At 27.6% G+C, this 17,027-nt stretch overlaps 3 protein-coding genes across 7 annotated transcripts; 2 read left to right on the plus strand and 1 right to left on the minus strand.

Moving 5' to 3' along the window:
• Positions 1–1,400: 1,400 nt before the first annotated feature.
• Positions 1,401–3,301, plus strand: LOC105252191 (beta-1,3-galactosyltransferase 5). Its single transcript, XM_011259473.2, has 2 exons — positions 1,401–1,752; positions 1,844–3,301. The coding sequence occupies exon 2, from the start codon at positions 2,001–2,003 to the stop codon at positions 3,084–3,086; it is 1,086 nt and encodes a 361-aa protein (XP_011257775.1). The 5' UTR covers positions 1,401–1,752; positions 1,844–2,000; the 3' UTR covers positions 3,087–3,301.
• A 388-nt stretch (positions 3,302–3,689) lies between these two features.
• On the minus strand, positions 3,690–7,263 carry LOC105252192 (protein angel). The gene is made up of 6 exons (XM_011259475.3): positions 7,092–7,263; positions 6,456–6,828; positions 6,060–6,238; positions 5,603–5,976; positions 5,285–5,531; positions 3,690–4,984 (listed from the first exon to the last, which is right to left on the minus strand). The coding sequence occupies exons 1-6, from the start codon at positions 7,116–7,118 to the stop codon at positions 4,568–4,570; spliced, it is 1,617 nt and encodes a 538-aa protein (XP_011257777.2). The 5' UTR covers positions 7,119–7,263; the 3' UTR covers positions 3,690–4,567.
• A 2,501-nt stretch (positions 7,264–9,764) lies between these two features.
• LOC105249811 lies at positions 9,765–16,843 on the plus strand. 5 transcript variants are annotated; one of them, XM_025410753.1, is made up of 12 exons: positions 9,882–10,092; positions 10,332–10,499; positions 10,747–10,926; positions 11,174–11,349; positions 12,281–14,680; positions 14,826–15,080; positions 15,171–15,269; positions 15,333–15,416; positions 15,507–15,772; positions 16,180–16,339; positions 16,427–16,529; positions 16,602–16,843. In XM_025410753.1, the coding sequence occupies exons 5-12, from the start codon at positions 14,485–14,487 to the stop codon at positions 16,621–16,623; spliced, it is 1,185 nt and encodes a 394-aa protein (XP_025266538.1). In that variant the 5' UTR covers positions 9,882–10,092; positions 10,332–10,499; positions 10,747–10,926; positions 11,174–11,349; positions 12,281–14,484; the 3' UTR covers positions 16,624–16,843. The 5 variants fall into 5 exon arrangements, with proteins under 5 accessions (XP_025266537.1, XP_025266535.1, XP_025266536.1 ...); XM_025410749.1 differs by lacking the exons at positions 14,826–15,080; positions 15,171–15,269; positions 15,333–15,416; ... (2 more) ...; positions 16,427–16,529; positions 16,602–16,843 and having other exon boundaries at positions 9,769–10,092; positions 12,281–14,450; XM_025410750.1 differs by lacking the exons at positions 10,747–10,926; positions 14,826–15,080; positions 15,171–15,269; ... (3 more) ...; positions 16,427–16,529; positions 16,602–16,843 and having other exon boundaries at positions 9,766–10,092; positions 12,281–14,450.
• The last annotated feature ends 184 nt before the right edge of the window (positions 16,844–17,027 follow it).

Here is a 17,027-nt window from a genome sequence, read left to right on the forward strand (position 1 = left end):
TTTATGTCAAATGCCCACTTAGAATCATAAATATTAATTTCTCGTATATTTTAAATTGAAAGAAAAAAATAAGTAATTCACAATTATTTCTAATCTTATTGTTTAAAAGTTTAAATCATGATTGTGCTATAGATTTGAAAATTATGTTCATATGAATTATTTACGTGTATAGTTTATATATTTACACACAGACATTTTCATATAAATTATTATAAATTAAATATCAAAAGCAGAAAAACAAGAATAATATCATGAATATATATAAATATAATATTTATTTTCTCTTTTTATCAGTATAAAATTTATTCAATCTTTTATTAAATTTTTCGTGACATAAACATTGTTATATGTTAAATCATATGCAACACGCGCATATATATTTTTTCTCACACGCATATATATATATATATATATATATATATATATATTATATATATATATATATAATATATATACACACACACGCACACACACGCACACACACACAGGGTGGCCCCGAACGTTCCAGCCAGATATATGTCTCAAAAGTCCCGGACCGGTCGAATATTTCATAAACTATGCACTTTAGAAAGAAATATTTCAGACAAAAGTTGTATGGGGCTTGAAGGGGACCATCAGATAGTGGCAAGTGATTTGACATGGGAGAGTCATTTGAAAGTCACGTGAAGATCACCGTCAATTTCTTAAATGGAACTCCCTATTTTTTATTATATATTCGTGTAGCTTATCTTGAGAGCTTTCCAAAATAATATAATAAAGTATTTATTCATTGAGTACTTTTCGAATTATGAGGCTTGAAATCATTTCTTAATTTTACATAAACCATAAAATATCTTGTAAAATATTTATGTTTCGATTATCTTACCTTAATACTTTTATATACAAAATAATGAGAGGAATCAATTAGTGTAAAGAAAACACAGTTATTTTTAAGAAAAAATATGTAATTTTTAATTAACAATTAACAATCGAAAAATGAATATTTTACTAGATATTTTATGGTTTATTAGCAAAATTAAGAAATGATTTCAAGCCTCATAACTCGAAAAGTACTCAATGAAGAAATACTTTATTATAGTATTTTGGAAAGCTCTCAAGCTAAGCTACACGAATATGTAATAAAAAATAGGGAGTTCCATTTAAGAAATTGACGGTGATCTTCATGTGACTTTCAAATGACTTTCCCATATCAAATCATTGCCACTATCTAATGGTCCTCTTCAAGCCATACAACTTTTGTCTGAAACATTTCTTTTTAAAGTGCATAGTTTATGAAATATTCAACCGGTCCGGGACTTTTGGCACACTCTCTGTGTGTGTGTGTGTGTGTGTGTGTGCGTGTGCGTGTGCGCGGGCGCGCGCGCGCGCGCGTGCGTGCGTGTGCGTGTGCGCGCGCGCGCGTATATATATATAGCAGCCAATTCAGCTAAAAAAAGAAAATGTGTGCCTCCAGAAGCACAACTGCTCACTTAGATCCGATTTTATCATTTAACTTTAATTTTAGTTTAACTCTGTCTTTTTTGAAGGGCACAGAAGGAGAGAAAGAGCGAAAGAGTTGATGAAATCGGACATTAACCGCTCAGTGAATGGTCGTGCTTCTGTACACACCCATTTTCACTTATTAATGGCCAATTAGGTTAAATCCAACTAGATCAGACTATTTTTTTAGCCATTTAAATACATAGAAAAGAAAAGAATTTTGTCAATCTAATGGCTCTTCCAATCACGAGAAGAAGGAAATTCTTAAATTTGGTATGTTGATCATTTGTTGGCGTGTCAATATAATTCAATTGCATTGTATCATTATTAATAAACATTTTTTTTTTCGTGAATGATTACGAAGAACAATCCACTTGTCATCATTATGTCTTCAAACATAATAATTTGGATGAAGAAGTGTCTACAATAATATTGCGATGCAGGAAGCTATGATTATCTTTTATTCCAATTTTCGCTGTTAATTGATTGTTGATCCTAAATACAAGGAATACAGGCAAGATATGGTTTCCAAGCTTGGGTTCTTGCTGCTTGGTTGTATGGGATGTGTTTTGTTATTCTTTATATTCATGGAGAGAGATTTACGGTCACAGACTTCTAAAACGAATCTACTACAATCTCAAATGACATATGAAAGGCTAAGCAAATCATCAGATGATACGAGAATTATAATCGAACCATCATGCAATGCTACCTTCTTGATATGGATTATCACATCTTATGCAGGTGATCCATCAGATAGAAGCGCTTTACGACGAGCGTATATAAATGAGGAATTACAAACCTTAGGAATTGAAAGAGTATTTCTGCTTGGTAAGTTAAATGATGACGCCAAGAAAAGAACGCATGTATCGCAGGAAGCATTATTGGACGAGTCGCGACGATTCCATGACATACTTCAGGGAGATTTCCTTGATACTTATAGAAATTTAACTTGCAAACATCTGATGGGCCTTCGATGGGCAACAAATAATTGTAAACACGCAAGATACATTATGAAGATGGACGACGATATAGTTGTAAATATATATGATTTATTAGAAAAGTTACACTCAGGTATAATAGAGAAGGATTCATTAGCTGGTTACATAATGAAAAATATGGTCCCTGTTCGAGAGCTAGCCAATAAATGGTATGTAAGTCAAACTGAATATGCGGACAATATTTATCCTGATTTTGTCTCTGGTTGGCTCTATATTACAAATTCACAAGTGACAAGTCAATTGATCAATTATGCCAAATCTTCTCATAAATATTTTTGGATAGATGATGTATTTGTGACTGGTATTTTAAGGAAAGATCTAAACATAAAAATCCAAGATATCAGTAAGATATATACAATAGATCATAGATACTTGGAATGTTGTATAAAGGGAAAAACAAATCTGTTGAAATGTGAATTCTTAATTGGTCCTAACGGCGGTGATACAGAGTTACAAGTGAGATTCCAAGAATTTGCAAAGTTTTGTCATGTAAACTGTTTCACTCGTGCCGAAAATATTTTGGTTGCCAAAACCTGTGTAGTTGCATATAAAGAGCCATATCTGCACAAAGGTGCTTTCCACATAAATCCCTTCAAAATTTTATAAATGAATAGGAGCATAGATGTAAAAATTAATATTTCCTTATTTCATGTAAAATCTTTGCTATATTTTTTAAAATAGATTCATTCCCTTGGGCAAAATCTCAAATGTTATTTAAAGCACGTTTTGATTAAGATTAAAAAGAGCAAAAAATTTTTTGATGATAGAAAGTAGCAAAGTGGAAGCATTTTTTATAAAAATGAGGAAGTACTATAATTTTATTGGAGAGAATATTTTCTGTTTATTATATTGTATACAAAATTTGTACAATATTTTATATTTTTTATTATTATATAAAGTTTTATAGAATTGTAGCTGTTTTTTATCTACTTTATATGCATTTTAATAATATTAATTTTAATAATAGTTACTATCACAGTCCTATATGTGATAATAATTTCTCTAGTTTGCAATATATTATTATTATACATACAGCTAATACAGATCATATATCAATATTTTTAGCGCAAAAATAAACAAGCTTTTGATACTCGTAAATCTTTAAATAAAATTAAGCAGTCAGGAGAAAAAATAAAATAAAAACATAAAATTTTATTATCAAAATTGTTTAAAAGAAATTTATATATATTATTTGTAATTACTAAGTCATTGAAAAAAGAAAATAAAAAGTAAAACAAAAAAATTATATCTCCATAGTTTTTGTGAATACTATATCCAAAGTATGTTAACTCTTCTTGGAAAGAGAGAGATTAAACAAGTTTTAGTATCATTTAGCTGTTATTGAAAAATATGTTATATATTAATGCACAGTTTACATGTTGCTTTTTTACTAGTTACTAAGATGCCAGTAACTAGTTTTAAATATAAATAGTATGTATATTTATGTATTTTTATTATAATAATACAGCTGTGGCACACTATGGCTCATAACTTGATGAAAATGTATTAGTTACTGAAGCAATCTGAAGCATGATTTTTCATAAATTAGGCAAAATTCATTTATTCCGAGTATATTTGATCAATTTTTTTTAAGAACAATATTGTTACATCATACAATAATAATTATGACAAATTTGGAATACATACAGATTATTCAAAGTAGGAAAATTTTATTTACTTAATCTGCAACACTTAAATCATTCTCCAGATTAGCAAATAATACATTCCAAATCATAAGACTGTTCTATATTATGTTCAGCCATCATTAATAATAATGAATGATACTATGAGGTCGATGATGCTACACTGCTCTCAAGCATTACATTTAAAATAGAGAGTTAGCATGCCTTGGCTATATTAGAAATAAATTGCAAATTTGTAATTTTCATAAAAAAAAAATATATATATATATTTCTTAAACTTTTGCTTTGAAAAACTAACAATGCATCTGAATTTCCCATTTTTCAGAAATACCAAATACGTTATCTCCCAACATAATTCACAAATTATTGATAGTAATATTTTTAAAGATCTATTTTGTTAGAATAAGAAAAAAATAATAATAATGATATATGAAAAGCAGTATTTTAAAGCACAGATTTTTTTCTTGGTAACTGAAAAGTGGCGCCTATACATAAATGATCACTACCTATTATAAAATTTGGTATTTTTGGTAAAGCGGTACATTGGCTTACTGTAGGTAGAACATATTTTTCTATAGGTTGGATATTATTGCTGTAAAATATGTAATCGACTGTAATCCACTTATCCTGATACGTCGTTGCTTCCTTCTCACCATGGGCACTTGCATGTCTATAAACACTATGCATCTTGAAAGGATGTGTTAGAGTGCCAGATGAAAATCTTACTGAATAGCCCTTTTCGATCTCGATTATCTGTGTACTAGTATTAATGTTGACATTATTTTGTTGTAGAATATTTGTGTTACAAGATACGGTCATATTCCCATCTCGTTTCTGAAGAGGCAACTCGCTATTTTCTAGCTAAATAGAAACATAAAGAGATAAAAAGATAATTAATAACATATATATGCTCACATAACACGTAGAAAAGAAAACTGATAGATTGAATCATGGATTGAATAAAGAATAAGACATACATAATAAAATTTTAAAAGCATATCATAGTATCATGATATAATATTATTTTATAATCTATGCTAAAGTTAAAGAAAAACTTTAAACATGATAGTACTCATTGAAACGAACATATTAAAGTAAATCTTTGACTTCACAAAATAAAATAAAATTTCAGTATTGTTAAATGTGCAATTAAAAACATACCATGACTTTACCAGTACCTTCCTTTCGCAATCTTTGAGTCAAAATGTTAAAATGCTGACAATTATCAGTAATGCATAATCGTGATGGTATCAGAGATTTGGACAAAGAATTATATTGAGAAGGCTCTAAGCTTCGTCCTTTGCCATAATATTCAAACGAACCTTCCGTTAAAAATTTGTAAACGCCTGTAAATGGTTCCAAGTTGAAGTCACCCGTCAGTATGATCGGTAAATATTTTGGGCCCGTTCTACAGAATTATAAACATACATATAAAGAACATTGGATATGATAAAGATATTTTGTTAAAAAGTATATTACATGGTATTTTCAACAAATGCAAATCGTTCTATTTCTGCTAATAAAAGCTGTGTCTGTGCTAATCGTACATCGTTACGTCTTGGATTATATAACAAATGAGTGGTTGCAACCACGATTTGTGTTTCTGGATTATCCCTGAGGGATAATTTAGCAATTATTCCAACATTATCTCTATTCAAAAGCTCAATACCAGCTTGATATAACTCCACTTTTGCGTAATCTAATAAAACAAATTGATTGGAGTGATATAGCAAGAGCAAACCATCCTTTTTATCATTGGTTCTTTTTTTATATAGATATTCATATCCAAGTTGTTTGAATGGAATTACGAAATCTAGTAGATGGTCCTCCTGCATTTCTTGAAGACATATTATCTGGAATATGAGAAAACTCGCAATATTTTGTTTACATTCTTATTAAATTTGACAGACCTAAATATAGAAAAATAAGTCTATACATTTGCATCCGCCTCACGTATCTCCTGTATCAGCAGAGGTTTTCGAATTTTCCAACTCAAAGCTTTCTTGTTATGATCCTGATATAAATATGAATGATCTTCTAACAAGTTTTGTGCAAGGATGTTAAAAGATAAAAGTCTCAAAATAAAAGAATCATCCATATTGTCAGCCAATCTATCTAAAAATGTATAATAAATTATGTTCTTGGGGCAATAAATAATAATATATATAAATGATTGTTTCTAACTGGACACACATACATACATACATACATATATATATATATATATATATATATATATATAATGTGTGTGTGTGTGTATGGTGTGTATGTACATGCATGTCCATTTGATAATTTTTTTTTACATTTGAAAAAGAAAAATAACAATCTTTACTTTTTCCGATTCGTTTCCACTTTCTCATAATCTTATATCTTTCTTTATCAATATAATTTCCATGCTTTGTATCTGCTGCACATATATTAGTTTTAACATTGTGCGTTATATCCGAAAATGCTCCAGGTTGACAATAAACCAAATTATTCGAAGTTGTGTGAAATGATACATCGCACATTGTAGTAGTATTATTTTGATCATAACATGTGTCAAGATAAGATTCCATCTTGGTTTTTGTACATTTTTGATGAGACGCAGGATCCATAAAGATGGCGAGATCGAGATAATTAGAAACAAAAGCTTCCGGAAATGGATTCAGATATAGGTTCTCTAGGGACAATCGTTGCCAAATTGGCTCTACCATGTAAAAAATCTGAGGAAAAGTTGTATAATAAATAATTAGAAACGGTGTAATGAATGCACACGCAATGAATACAATTAAATATTATATAAAGAAAATGTAAAATGTGTAAAAGATGTATATAAAATAATTTTAAACGTTATTTAATAAAACTAACTTCGTACTTCTTTGAAAAATACACAAAAAAGTGTTTACACATGATTAAAAATTATATTAAATTTAAATAATTAATATACACTATTTTTCATCTTAGATGTTTAATTTAATCCGCTTACCTTAAATCTTGATAAAAATATACTCATTCGATGTATTTTGCATAAAAAAATTGAAAAAATTAAAATTGCTGCTTTTTAATTTTGAAAAGAATAATTAAGTATTAAAGATAATAATGCGTGTGAAGGTTAGAAAATCTGTCATATCGACGATGTAAGAACAATCAATTCGTTCTTTTTATTTGAAGTGCTGTACTGGGAGTGTATTGGAACTAGCGAATTCAAGGTAATGTTTCATGGAACGAACGTACGACGTTAAGCCGTAATCACACTACGGGTTGCAGGCTCGATTGCGATTGGAATTGACCAATCAGAGTAGCCGGCCGATAAATTGCTTTGTTCTGATTAATTTCAACCGCAACCGAACCCGCAATCCGTAGTATGATTACGGCTTTAGGACCACTTCGACCAAACCATTGAACTATAGAACTAACTGGAAAGAACGCTCCTTTATTACGAGCCGAGCCTGCCTGTGCGACGAAGGCCATCGCTATTTGGAATCGCTTTCTCTGTTACACTAACATGCTATATTTCTCCTATAGTTTCATGACTATCTATGCCCATACCTTAGTCAGTATGGCCCGGTTTCACAACTCGAGTTAATCCGAGTTTAATACGTTAAACTGGGTCCTGATTGGTCCATTTGCTACTTAAACTCGGATTAACTGGATTGTGGAACTGGGCCTATATGTTCGAATAATGAATATATAAAAAATATTATTGTAATGAAATGAATTATTTAAGGAAATATAATGGCGACAATAAACAAAATAAAATAATGTTCTATTTTGTTAAATTTTTGAAAAAATTCTGTACACAACTTTAATACACAGACATATATTTTTAGTTAAGGTAATACATGAAAAAGAGAGACGGGAATACCAAATAGATATTGTCTCCCTCGGCTCGAGATCACCGGGCAATAACAAAGACAGCGCTCGTTTCAGTTAGTTCTATAATTCAATGGACCAAACTCAATATCAGTGCGTTCGAAAATATGTTTGGTTGGTGTTGGGAAAAAAGATAAAGTTGGCAGTATTGAAAACTCCCAGTGCTGCGTTTTGTTTCTCCCACTGGGATCACTAGGATTAAAAAAATTTGCTACTTGAAATATTAAAAGAGGTAAATAAGTAGTTAAATATATTTTATAATAATATGTTTAATAACATCACATATATTATTATTAATACGAAAGTGTGTTTTATATTAATAATGCTATAATTATAATAAAGTGACATAATTTACCTAAAATGTGATTTAAATTCAATATTTGTATATCTGGTAACAACATTTTCCAAATAATCTGTTATTTTTTGTACTATTTTCCTTTCACCTCTATTGTTATTACCTTTATTTTCGAATAAAATATTTTGTAATTCTTTATCATTGGGTGTGTTTTGGGGTCGCATCGCTACAGTAGCGCTACAGCTTTTTTGCTACAATTGTAGCGGTAAAATTGGTTGAAATTGAGTATAGCGTTACATTTGTAGCGCTATACTCAATTTCAATTAGCATTACTATTGAACTGCGTAATGCTATTTTATGTAGCCTCAAAATTAAATTTATTGTAAAAGTCCTGCTCGTAATATGGAAAATTGATATGAAAAATTTAATTAATATGGAAAATATAGAAGATTTCCTCATAAATGAAATTTTCCTTGAGGATGATTCCTCAGATGATGATGGCGAAGAAGAAGAATTTATAAGGTTCTTTTTACATAATTTACAAGGTAAGAAAAATGTATAGATAATAAGAAAAATATATAGATAATTTTGTAACAATAATTGAGATAATCTTTAAAAAATAACAAGTTCGATCTTATATCTAAAAAATTAAAAAGAAAATCTTGTATCTATTTTTTAGAAGAAGAAAACAACAATAATCTGATTGCTTTAGAAGTGGGAAATGTAATATTACATGAAATATTTTATCCTGAAAGGGAAAATAATGAAGTGATAAACTTAAATTATGTTGAAGAAATAATACCACGTTATAATGATGATCTCCCAGATAGCACAAAATGTCCTTAGGATTATCCTAAATATGTCCAGGACATCCTAGGATATTTATGGGCTATTTTGTTGTAAAATTAAAAATATTTTTTATTTGCATATATGACCATTTTCAACCATATTAGGCATTTTATTTAATTCAAAAATGTCAAATATTGTAATAAAATATAAATATCCTATAAATATGTACTGGATGTCCGCTGGATATAATTCAATTGAATAATATCCATCGGACATCCAGTAGATATTTATATAGGACATTTATATTTTACTGAATATACATTTATCTAATTTTAAGTACAAAAAGTGCTAAAGAGTTTAAATAAAATAAATAAACCTATATATTGTTAGAAATATAAGATGTCCTAGAAATATCCTAAGGATTTCCCAAGGATGTGTCTACATTTTAGCATAAGTATTGATATAATGGAGATATGCAATTGCGTTTTTTTATTTAATGTATCTCTCTTGGAACTAAAGTTTTGTCTGAAACATTCTCTACAATATTTTTACAGTTAGTATTTTTTGCAATTTAGTCGTATTAATAAAAATATAGGACATTCTATATAGTTTATAATAATATTTGATGTTATTTTCATAAAATATTAACGTATCTTCTATATTATATGTATCTTATTCCTAAGCGAGTCACATCTGTCATATAAGGCCGAATTCCCACTAAGCGCGACACGTAATGCGCGACATGTAACATGCTCAGTGAAAATTCGGCCTAAGACTGTATTGCGCGTATGTATTTAGCAAACGCGCATGCTTAAAAAGCACCTTCGAGAAGCTTTGAGAAGGTATCATGGCGGTATATGCTGGCAAGTATTAACGTGTGAGCACGTGTAAGAATAAAAATTTCTTTTATGGTGCGAATGTATGTGAATAAAGCACTAAAAGTTGTATATTTTTGTATACTGAAAATTGTGTATTATATGGGAAGGCAATTGAGATATTCAAGCATCTGGAATTACTCGGCACAATAGTGGTAAGATATTAATCCAAATATATATTATTTTTATATTCATAAAAATTGTGTTCTTATTAATTAAAGGCTTATTAATTTACGTTATATACGTACATTATAAATTTCGGTATACTGGCAATTATATTGGAACACGGTCTATAATTAATAGGAAACACAGCTATAATAAAATAACATATTATTGTTAAAAATGCATCATTTGTATCTTTTCTTGAACAGATTTTTGTTTCATTTTATTATAGAAATTTCTACGGATTGTTTAAGCGTTACGTTGTTTATCACATCTGAAACGCTATATAACTTTAAGGACAAATTTTCTTTGATGCAAGTTGTGGCAACTGAAAATTGTATTTCAAGCAATTGAGATATTCACAGGAATTGCTCCTGAAATTATTATCAGCACAATAGTGGTAAGATATTATCCCAAATATTTTATTTTTATATTCATAACAATTATGTTTCTATTAATTATAGGCAGTGTTTCCCGATATAACTGCCATTATACTGAAATTAATAGTTTTTACGTTACGTATTATAAATTTCAATATACTGGCAATTATATCGGAACACAGCTATAATAAAATAACATATTAATCTTAAAAATACATCATTATTTTCATCTTTTCTAAAATAAATTTTTGTTTCATTTTATTATAGAAATTCCTGCGGATTATTTAAGCGTTATGCAGTTGATATGCATAACATCTGAAACATTAACTTTTAAGAGCTTTTTTTGATGCGAGTCGTGGCAACTGTATATACATACTGAAAACTATATTACAAACAATTGAGATATTCACTGGAATTGCTCCTGAAATTATTATCAGCACAATAGTGGTAAGATATTATCCCAAATATTTTATTTTTATATTCATAACAATTATGTTTCTATTAATTATAGGCAGTGTTTCCCGATATAACTGCCATTATACTGAAATTAATAGTTTTTATGTTACGTATTATAAATTTCAATATACTGGCAATTATATCGGAACACAGCTATAATAAAATAACATATTAATCTTAAAAATACATCATTATTTTCATCTTTTCTAAAATAGATTTTTGTTTCATTTTATTATAGAAATTCCTGTGGATTATTTAAACGTTAGTTGATATGCATAACATCTGAAACATTAACTTTTAAAAGCTTTTTTTGATGCGAGTCGTGGCAACTGTATATACATACTGAAAACTATATTACAAGCAATTGAGATATTCACTGGAATTGGTCCTGGAATTATTATCAACACAATAGTGGTAAGATTTTATCTTAAATATTATCTTTATATTCATTAAAATTATGTTTTTATTAATTACATTTCGTTTCTCTAAGTTTTTTTTTTAAAAATGAGAAAAAATATTTTAAGACGATATATAAACCTACAGTTCTGAAAAAAAATAATTTTTAGAAATTTTTTTTAAATTAAACTTTTTTTATTGAAAAATATACATAATTTTAAATATATTACCTAATTTATAATAATTTTAAATATAATACCTAATTTATAATAATTTTAAATATATTACCTAATTTTTGTTTAATAAAATTCCTAAAAATCATTTTTTCTGGCTTTTAGATGTATATAAATTTTTAAGTATTGCTATAAAATTCAAAGATGCAGAATAATTTATTTATTATGAGAAATTAAGTAAAGAATCTTGTTTCTCTCTTTAAGTATTTTTTTAAAGTGTAACATAGAACGATTATAATGATATACTCTATCATATATTTAAACAATTATATTGAAAAACAAATTGATTGATTATGTTTAAAATTGATTATGTTTAATGAAAAGTCCTAGATCAATATTCAATTATCGGGGATTGCCCGATTAGACACAGTACGATTAGACACAGCCAATTATATCGACCGATGCTTGGGGTAACCAGCACGATCAAGCACGATTAGCCAATCAAAGCCAGTTGTGTCCAATCGTACTGTGTCTAATCGGAGGTGTTTCCAATTATCCATATATCTTAAAACTTTGCTTTACATTAAATTTTGGGAAGGGTAATATATAATGTAAAACAAACACCATCAATCAGATTGCTTACATAGGTAAGATTGGGTTATATCTGGCTAATCTATGTAATGGTTGATGGTTTATTTTATCTGGGATTTATTCCTAAATTTTAATTTTTTCAAATTTATTATTTTAGATAATATCTATCTTTAAATTGTTTATAGATATGCAAACATGTCACGGGGGGAAAAATTTATATGCAAACGTGCAATTAGTTCTTCACATAGAATGAAATTAGCGAAGTTGGAAACAAAAGTTTTAATGGAATCCTTTGATAAACCATCAATGTCCAATTCAACATGGTCTTGCAAAAATGACTTACAAAATGAAAATGAATTACAAAACAAAAATGAATTGCAAAGTGAAAATGAATTACTACATGAAAATGAATCACAAAACGAAAATGAATTTCAAAATGAAAATTTCACATCTGATAATGATACAAGTGAATCTGAGATATCTGATCATAATATTAGAATTTTGCAAGATTTTACAAACAATTTTACAGAAAGTAATGATTCGAATAATGAATCAGATCAAAATATTGATTTTAAGAAATTTTTAGCTAATTGGACAGTTACAGAATGTATTTCACATTCATCATTACGCTTATTATTAAAAGGTATAAAACAGTATGCATGTCAAAATTGTAGTTTTGATATTCCATCTGATCCAAGAAGTCTTGTAAATACTCCTCGCAATACTGATACAGATGTTTGTGGTAATGGATATTATTATCATTTTGGTTTGACAAAATCAATATTAAATGCCATATCATCGATTTCAAGAAATATCACTAATATTAAAATATCTATAAATATTGATGGATTACCATTATCAAAGTCGTCACAACGCCAATTTTGGCCAATTTTGGGATTCATAGCTGATTTTAAAAAAGTTTTTGTTATCGGTATTTATTATGGTACAGAAAAACCAACCGATTCAAATGAATTTCTTCAAAAATTCGTGAATGAAGCTAAACTATTATGTAAAGAAGGAATAATTATTAATAACAAAAATATTCCTTGTATAATAGATTCAATAATATGTGATGCGCCAGCAAAAGCATTTATACTGAAAATAAAAGGACATAATGGTTATTTCAGTTGCACTAAATGCATTACTGAAGGCAGTTACATTAATGGCAAAATGTGTTTTCTTGAAATTAATGCACAGTTACGAACAGACATAGATTTTCGTTTAAGAAAAGATGAAAATTTTCATGTTGGATATTCAATTCTCTCAGAAATTCCAAATTTCGATCTTGTACATAATATACCTTTAGATTACATGCACCTTATTTGTTTAGGAGTTACGCGAAAATTATTGTATATCTGGTTATTTGGAGAACTTACAGTTCGTTTACGAAACAGAAAAGTTAAAGCAATCTTATGGCAGCTAGAAAATGTATTAAAATTATATATGCCATGCGAATTTGCACGTAAGCCAAGATCACTTACTTTAGTAAAACTATGGAAGGCTACAGAATTTCGAAATTTATTATTATACACTGGTCCTATAGCTTTGAAACCTTCTCTTCGAAAGGATTTGTATGACCATTTTCTAGTGTTACATGTAGCAATTAGAATATTATGTTCCTCAAAGTTACGAGATTTTATTGATTATGCTCACGATCTTCTTAAACATTTTGTATCATCATTCAAGTTATTATATGGTGTACATAATATTTCCCATAATATACATGGACTAATTCATATTGTAGAAGATGCAAAAAAATTTGGCACATTAGATTATTTTAGTGCTTTTAAATATGAGAATTACTTACAAACATTTAAAAAATTATTGAAAAAGCATGATAAACCACTAGAACAAATAGTTCGCAGATACACTGAATATGAACAAAATAAGATCAAAGAGAACAAAGCAGAAGAATGTGAAATAACGTGTACTCATTTTTTAGTAGACCTCAAATCTACTCATACAAAAGGTCCTTTAATAGAAGGTTGTTATAATCCACAATATCGAATAATGAGATGCTTAAATACAACAATACGTATCGATACTTTGGCAGATAACTGTTGCCGCTTAAAAAATGGAAACATTATTGAAGTGAAAAATATTGCTTACTGTAAAGAGCTTAATACAAACGTTGTAATAGGAAACGAATTTTGTCATAAAGAAGATTTATATAATATTCCTTGCCATTCGTCTTTTATAGGAATATTTATTATAGAAAACTTATCAGAATTAAAGATGTGGCCGGTAGAAGATGTTGAAACAAAATATGTTAAGCTACCATTAATAAAAGATAATAAATTTGCAGCTTTTCCATTGTTGCATTAATTTTAAACATATTTCAAGATAGAGAAAAATAAAAATAAAAATAGAGTATTTACTGATTATCATCATGGAAGAATACTCCATTGTTGAATTTGAAGATGGTTTGCAAATGATTCCCACTTCCTGGCTAATAAAAGATAAGAATGCTGCTTATTGGCCACAATTTACTTCACATGTGAGATTTATAAAAGCTGTGCAGAAAAATATTTTACCTGATGATAATTGGCCCATGTATAACGTGAAAAGGATCTTAGCTACTTCAAGTAAGTTATAAACAAAACAAAAAAATAAATGTTATATAAACAAAATAAATGTTTAATGTTAAGAAATTGCTGTTATAAATTAAAAATATAATGTTGTGTTTCTTTTAACTGTGTTAAGCATTAATAAATTATATCTTCTATTTAGACACATATGAGAAAGGACTACTCAAATTAAAAAAAGCAGAATTTATATCGGACATAAATTCAGAAAGCGATGACTCAGAAGAGTTAAAAAAATCTCGAAAGAATAGGGCCAAAAAAACAATATCAAGCAGCGATGATACTAATGATGATGAAAGGATTCAATTACCAGCCTATCCTAAAATTCCACATATAAAAAAGGATACACGTGAAATGAAAATGAATATATTTCATAATAAGTCGAAGCAACAATTAACGAGTATGTAAAAAATAAATAATACATATTTTTTTATAACACAATAATTTAATTAAACTTATTATTTATATTATTATTTATATTAAAATATAGAAAGGATATATACCCTTGAAAAAAAAGAATTGGAAAAAAAAAATATTAATTTAACAGAAACAAATCAAGCAACGTACAATTTGGCTGATGATTGTGGAGGTAATTTTTATAATTATCATAAGAATATCATTAAAATATTTTTAAAACATGTATGTTTTGTAGCAATACTTGATAAAGATGAAGAAATTATATATGATGATGAATCTCCTAATAACCATTATAAAACTGAAAATAATAATAGTTCATGTAAGTATGAAATATGATTTATGAATCTATTAAAATAATTTTATGTTTTATTAATTTTTATATTTCAATAATTTTATTTTATATTTTTAGCAAACTCTGATTTTCAACGCTATATAATAAGAAAATTAACAGATATAGGATTTAAATTATCTTCAATAGAAGAACAAGAAAGACTTTTAAACAATAGAATTGATATTATGTTACGTAAACTTGAGAAATGTTTTTCATGTGAAGAAATTTTGGACAAACAAATTGCAGAAGAATCTTTAATGGATAATTTTCCTATTGACAATATTGAGGATCTGGAAAAATTCGAAAAATCGTTAAAAGATAATATTATTAACCGCAAAGAATTGGTAAATATATTAAAAAATTTTATTAAGTGTATGTATAAAATTATATTTTTAATAGTCAAATCTATTAAAACAAATTTCTCCAAGTGTCTGTGTTTCTATTCTTATTAATTTAGTTAGTAGAATATTAACAGAAATCTAATGGTCTCTTTGATGTCCAACGTATGATGATATTCATAATAATAGCTTCTTAAAAAATAAGAATTCTTAAAAAAAAATTTTGTTATTTTGGATATCAGATATCGGCAGCATCGGATAAATCCTCAATCTCAAATTATATTAACAAGCTCTGTTGATAGAATAAAAGCTTAATGTAGACACATATAGTATTCTAACTGAAGTTGCCAATTTGTCGACAGATTGTAATTTTACTTATTAGAATTTTTCTTATATATTTTTCACTTTTATAGATTAAGCAGCTATCATCTATTGGAGGAAATAATATCAAAGGCATCACTTTTAATCTTTTACGAGTGTTAATGTCAGATAAGTTAGCTTCTACATTTAGTTATGTTGGAGGAAAAAAAAAACGGATATTTTATGATTTACAACTACGAAAAATTATATTTAGTGAGTAAATAATCAAGTATTTAAATATACATGATAAAAACAATATTTATTTATAAATGTAATTTATGTAATTTGTTATTTTTTTAGATGTTGTACGACTTCGATTTGCAGAAGCAACTGAATATTGTATTTCCGAGCCAATCAAATCTTGGTTACGACATGCGAATGAGCGTTATCTAAAGAAAAATAAGTAAGTTTTTACAAATTTTCGTAAATACACGGTATTTATGAATAAGTTATTAATTATCATTTATTTTCACAGGATGGATGACACAAATGTATAAATGCATCACGTAGCAATTTGTTACAAATGTGGAAAAATATTATATACAGAGTGACACACGCATATATTATTATGAAGAAAATTATTCATTTATTTTTCTCTTAGGGAAAAGATTATGTATATTATTATGAAGAAAATTATTCATTTATTTTTCTCTTAGGGAAAATCTTTTCTATTTTATGAATATAAAGTACAAATGTTAAAAGCGTTCACATATTTTATACAGTTAATAGATAAAAGTTATTATATATATAAAAGTTAATAGATAAAAGTTATTATATATATAAATACACATTTATTTTAAATGTAGTTTTAAAGTTTTGGTTTAAATTTAGTTTTAGTTTAAAGTTTAACTTCAATTTTGAGTTTAAGTTGTTTTGTTCACATAAATTTATTTGCACAAAA

Source organism: Camponotus floridanus, unplaced genomic scaffold (assembly GCF_003227725.1).
Source record: "Camponotus floridanus strain SB8 unplaced genomic scaffold, Cflo_v7.5 scaffold34, whole genome shotgun sequence".
Lineage (NCBI taxonomy): Eukaryota > Metazoa > Arthropoda > Insecta > Hymenoptera > Formicidae > Camponotus > Camponotus floridanus.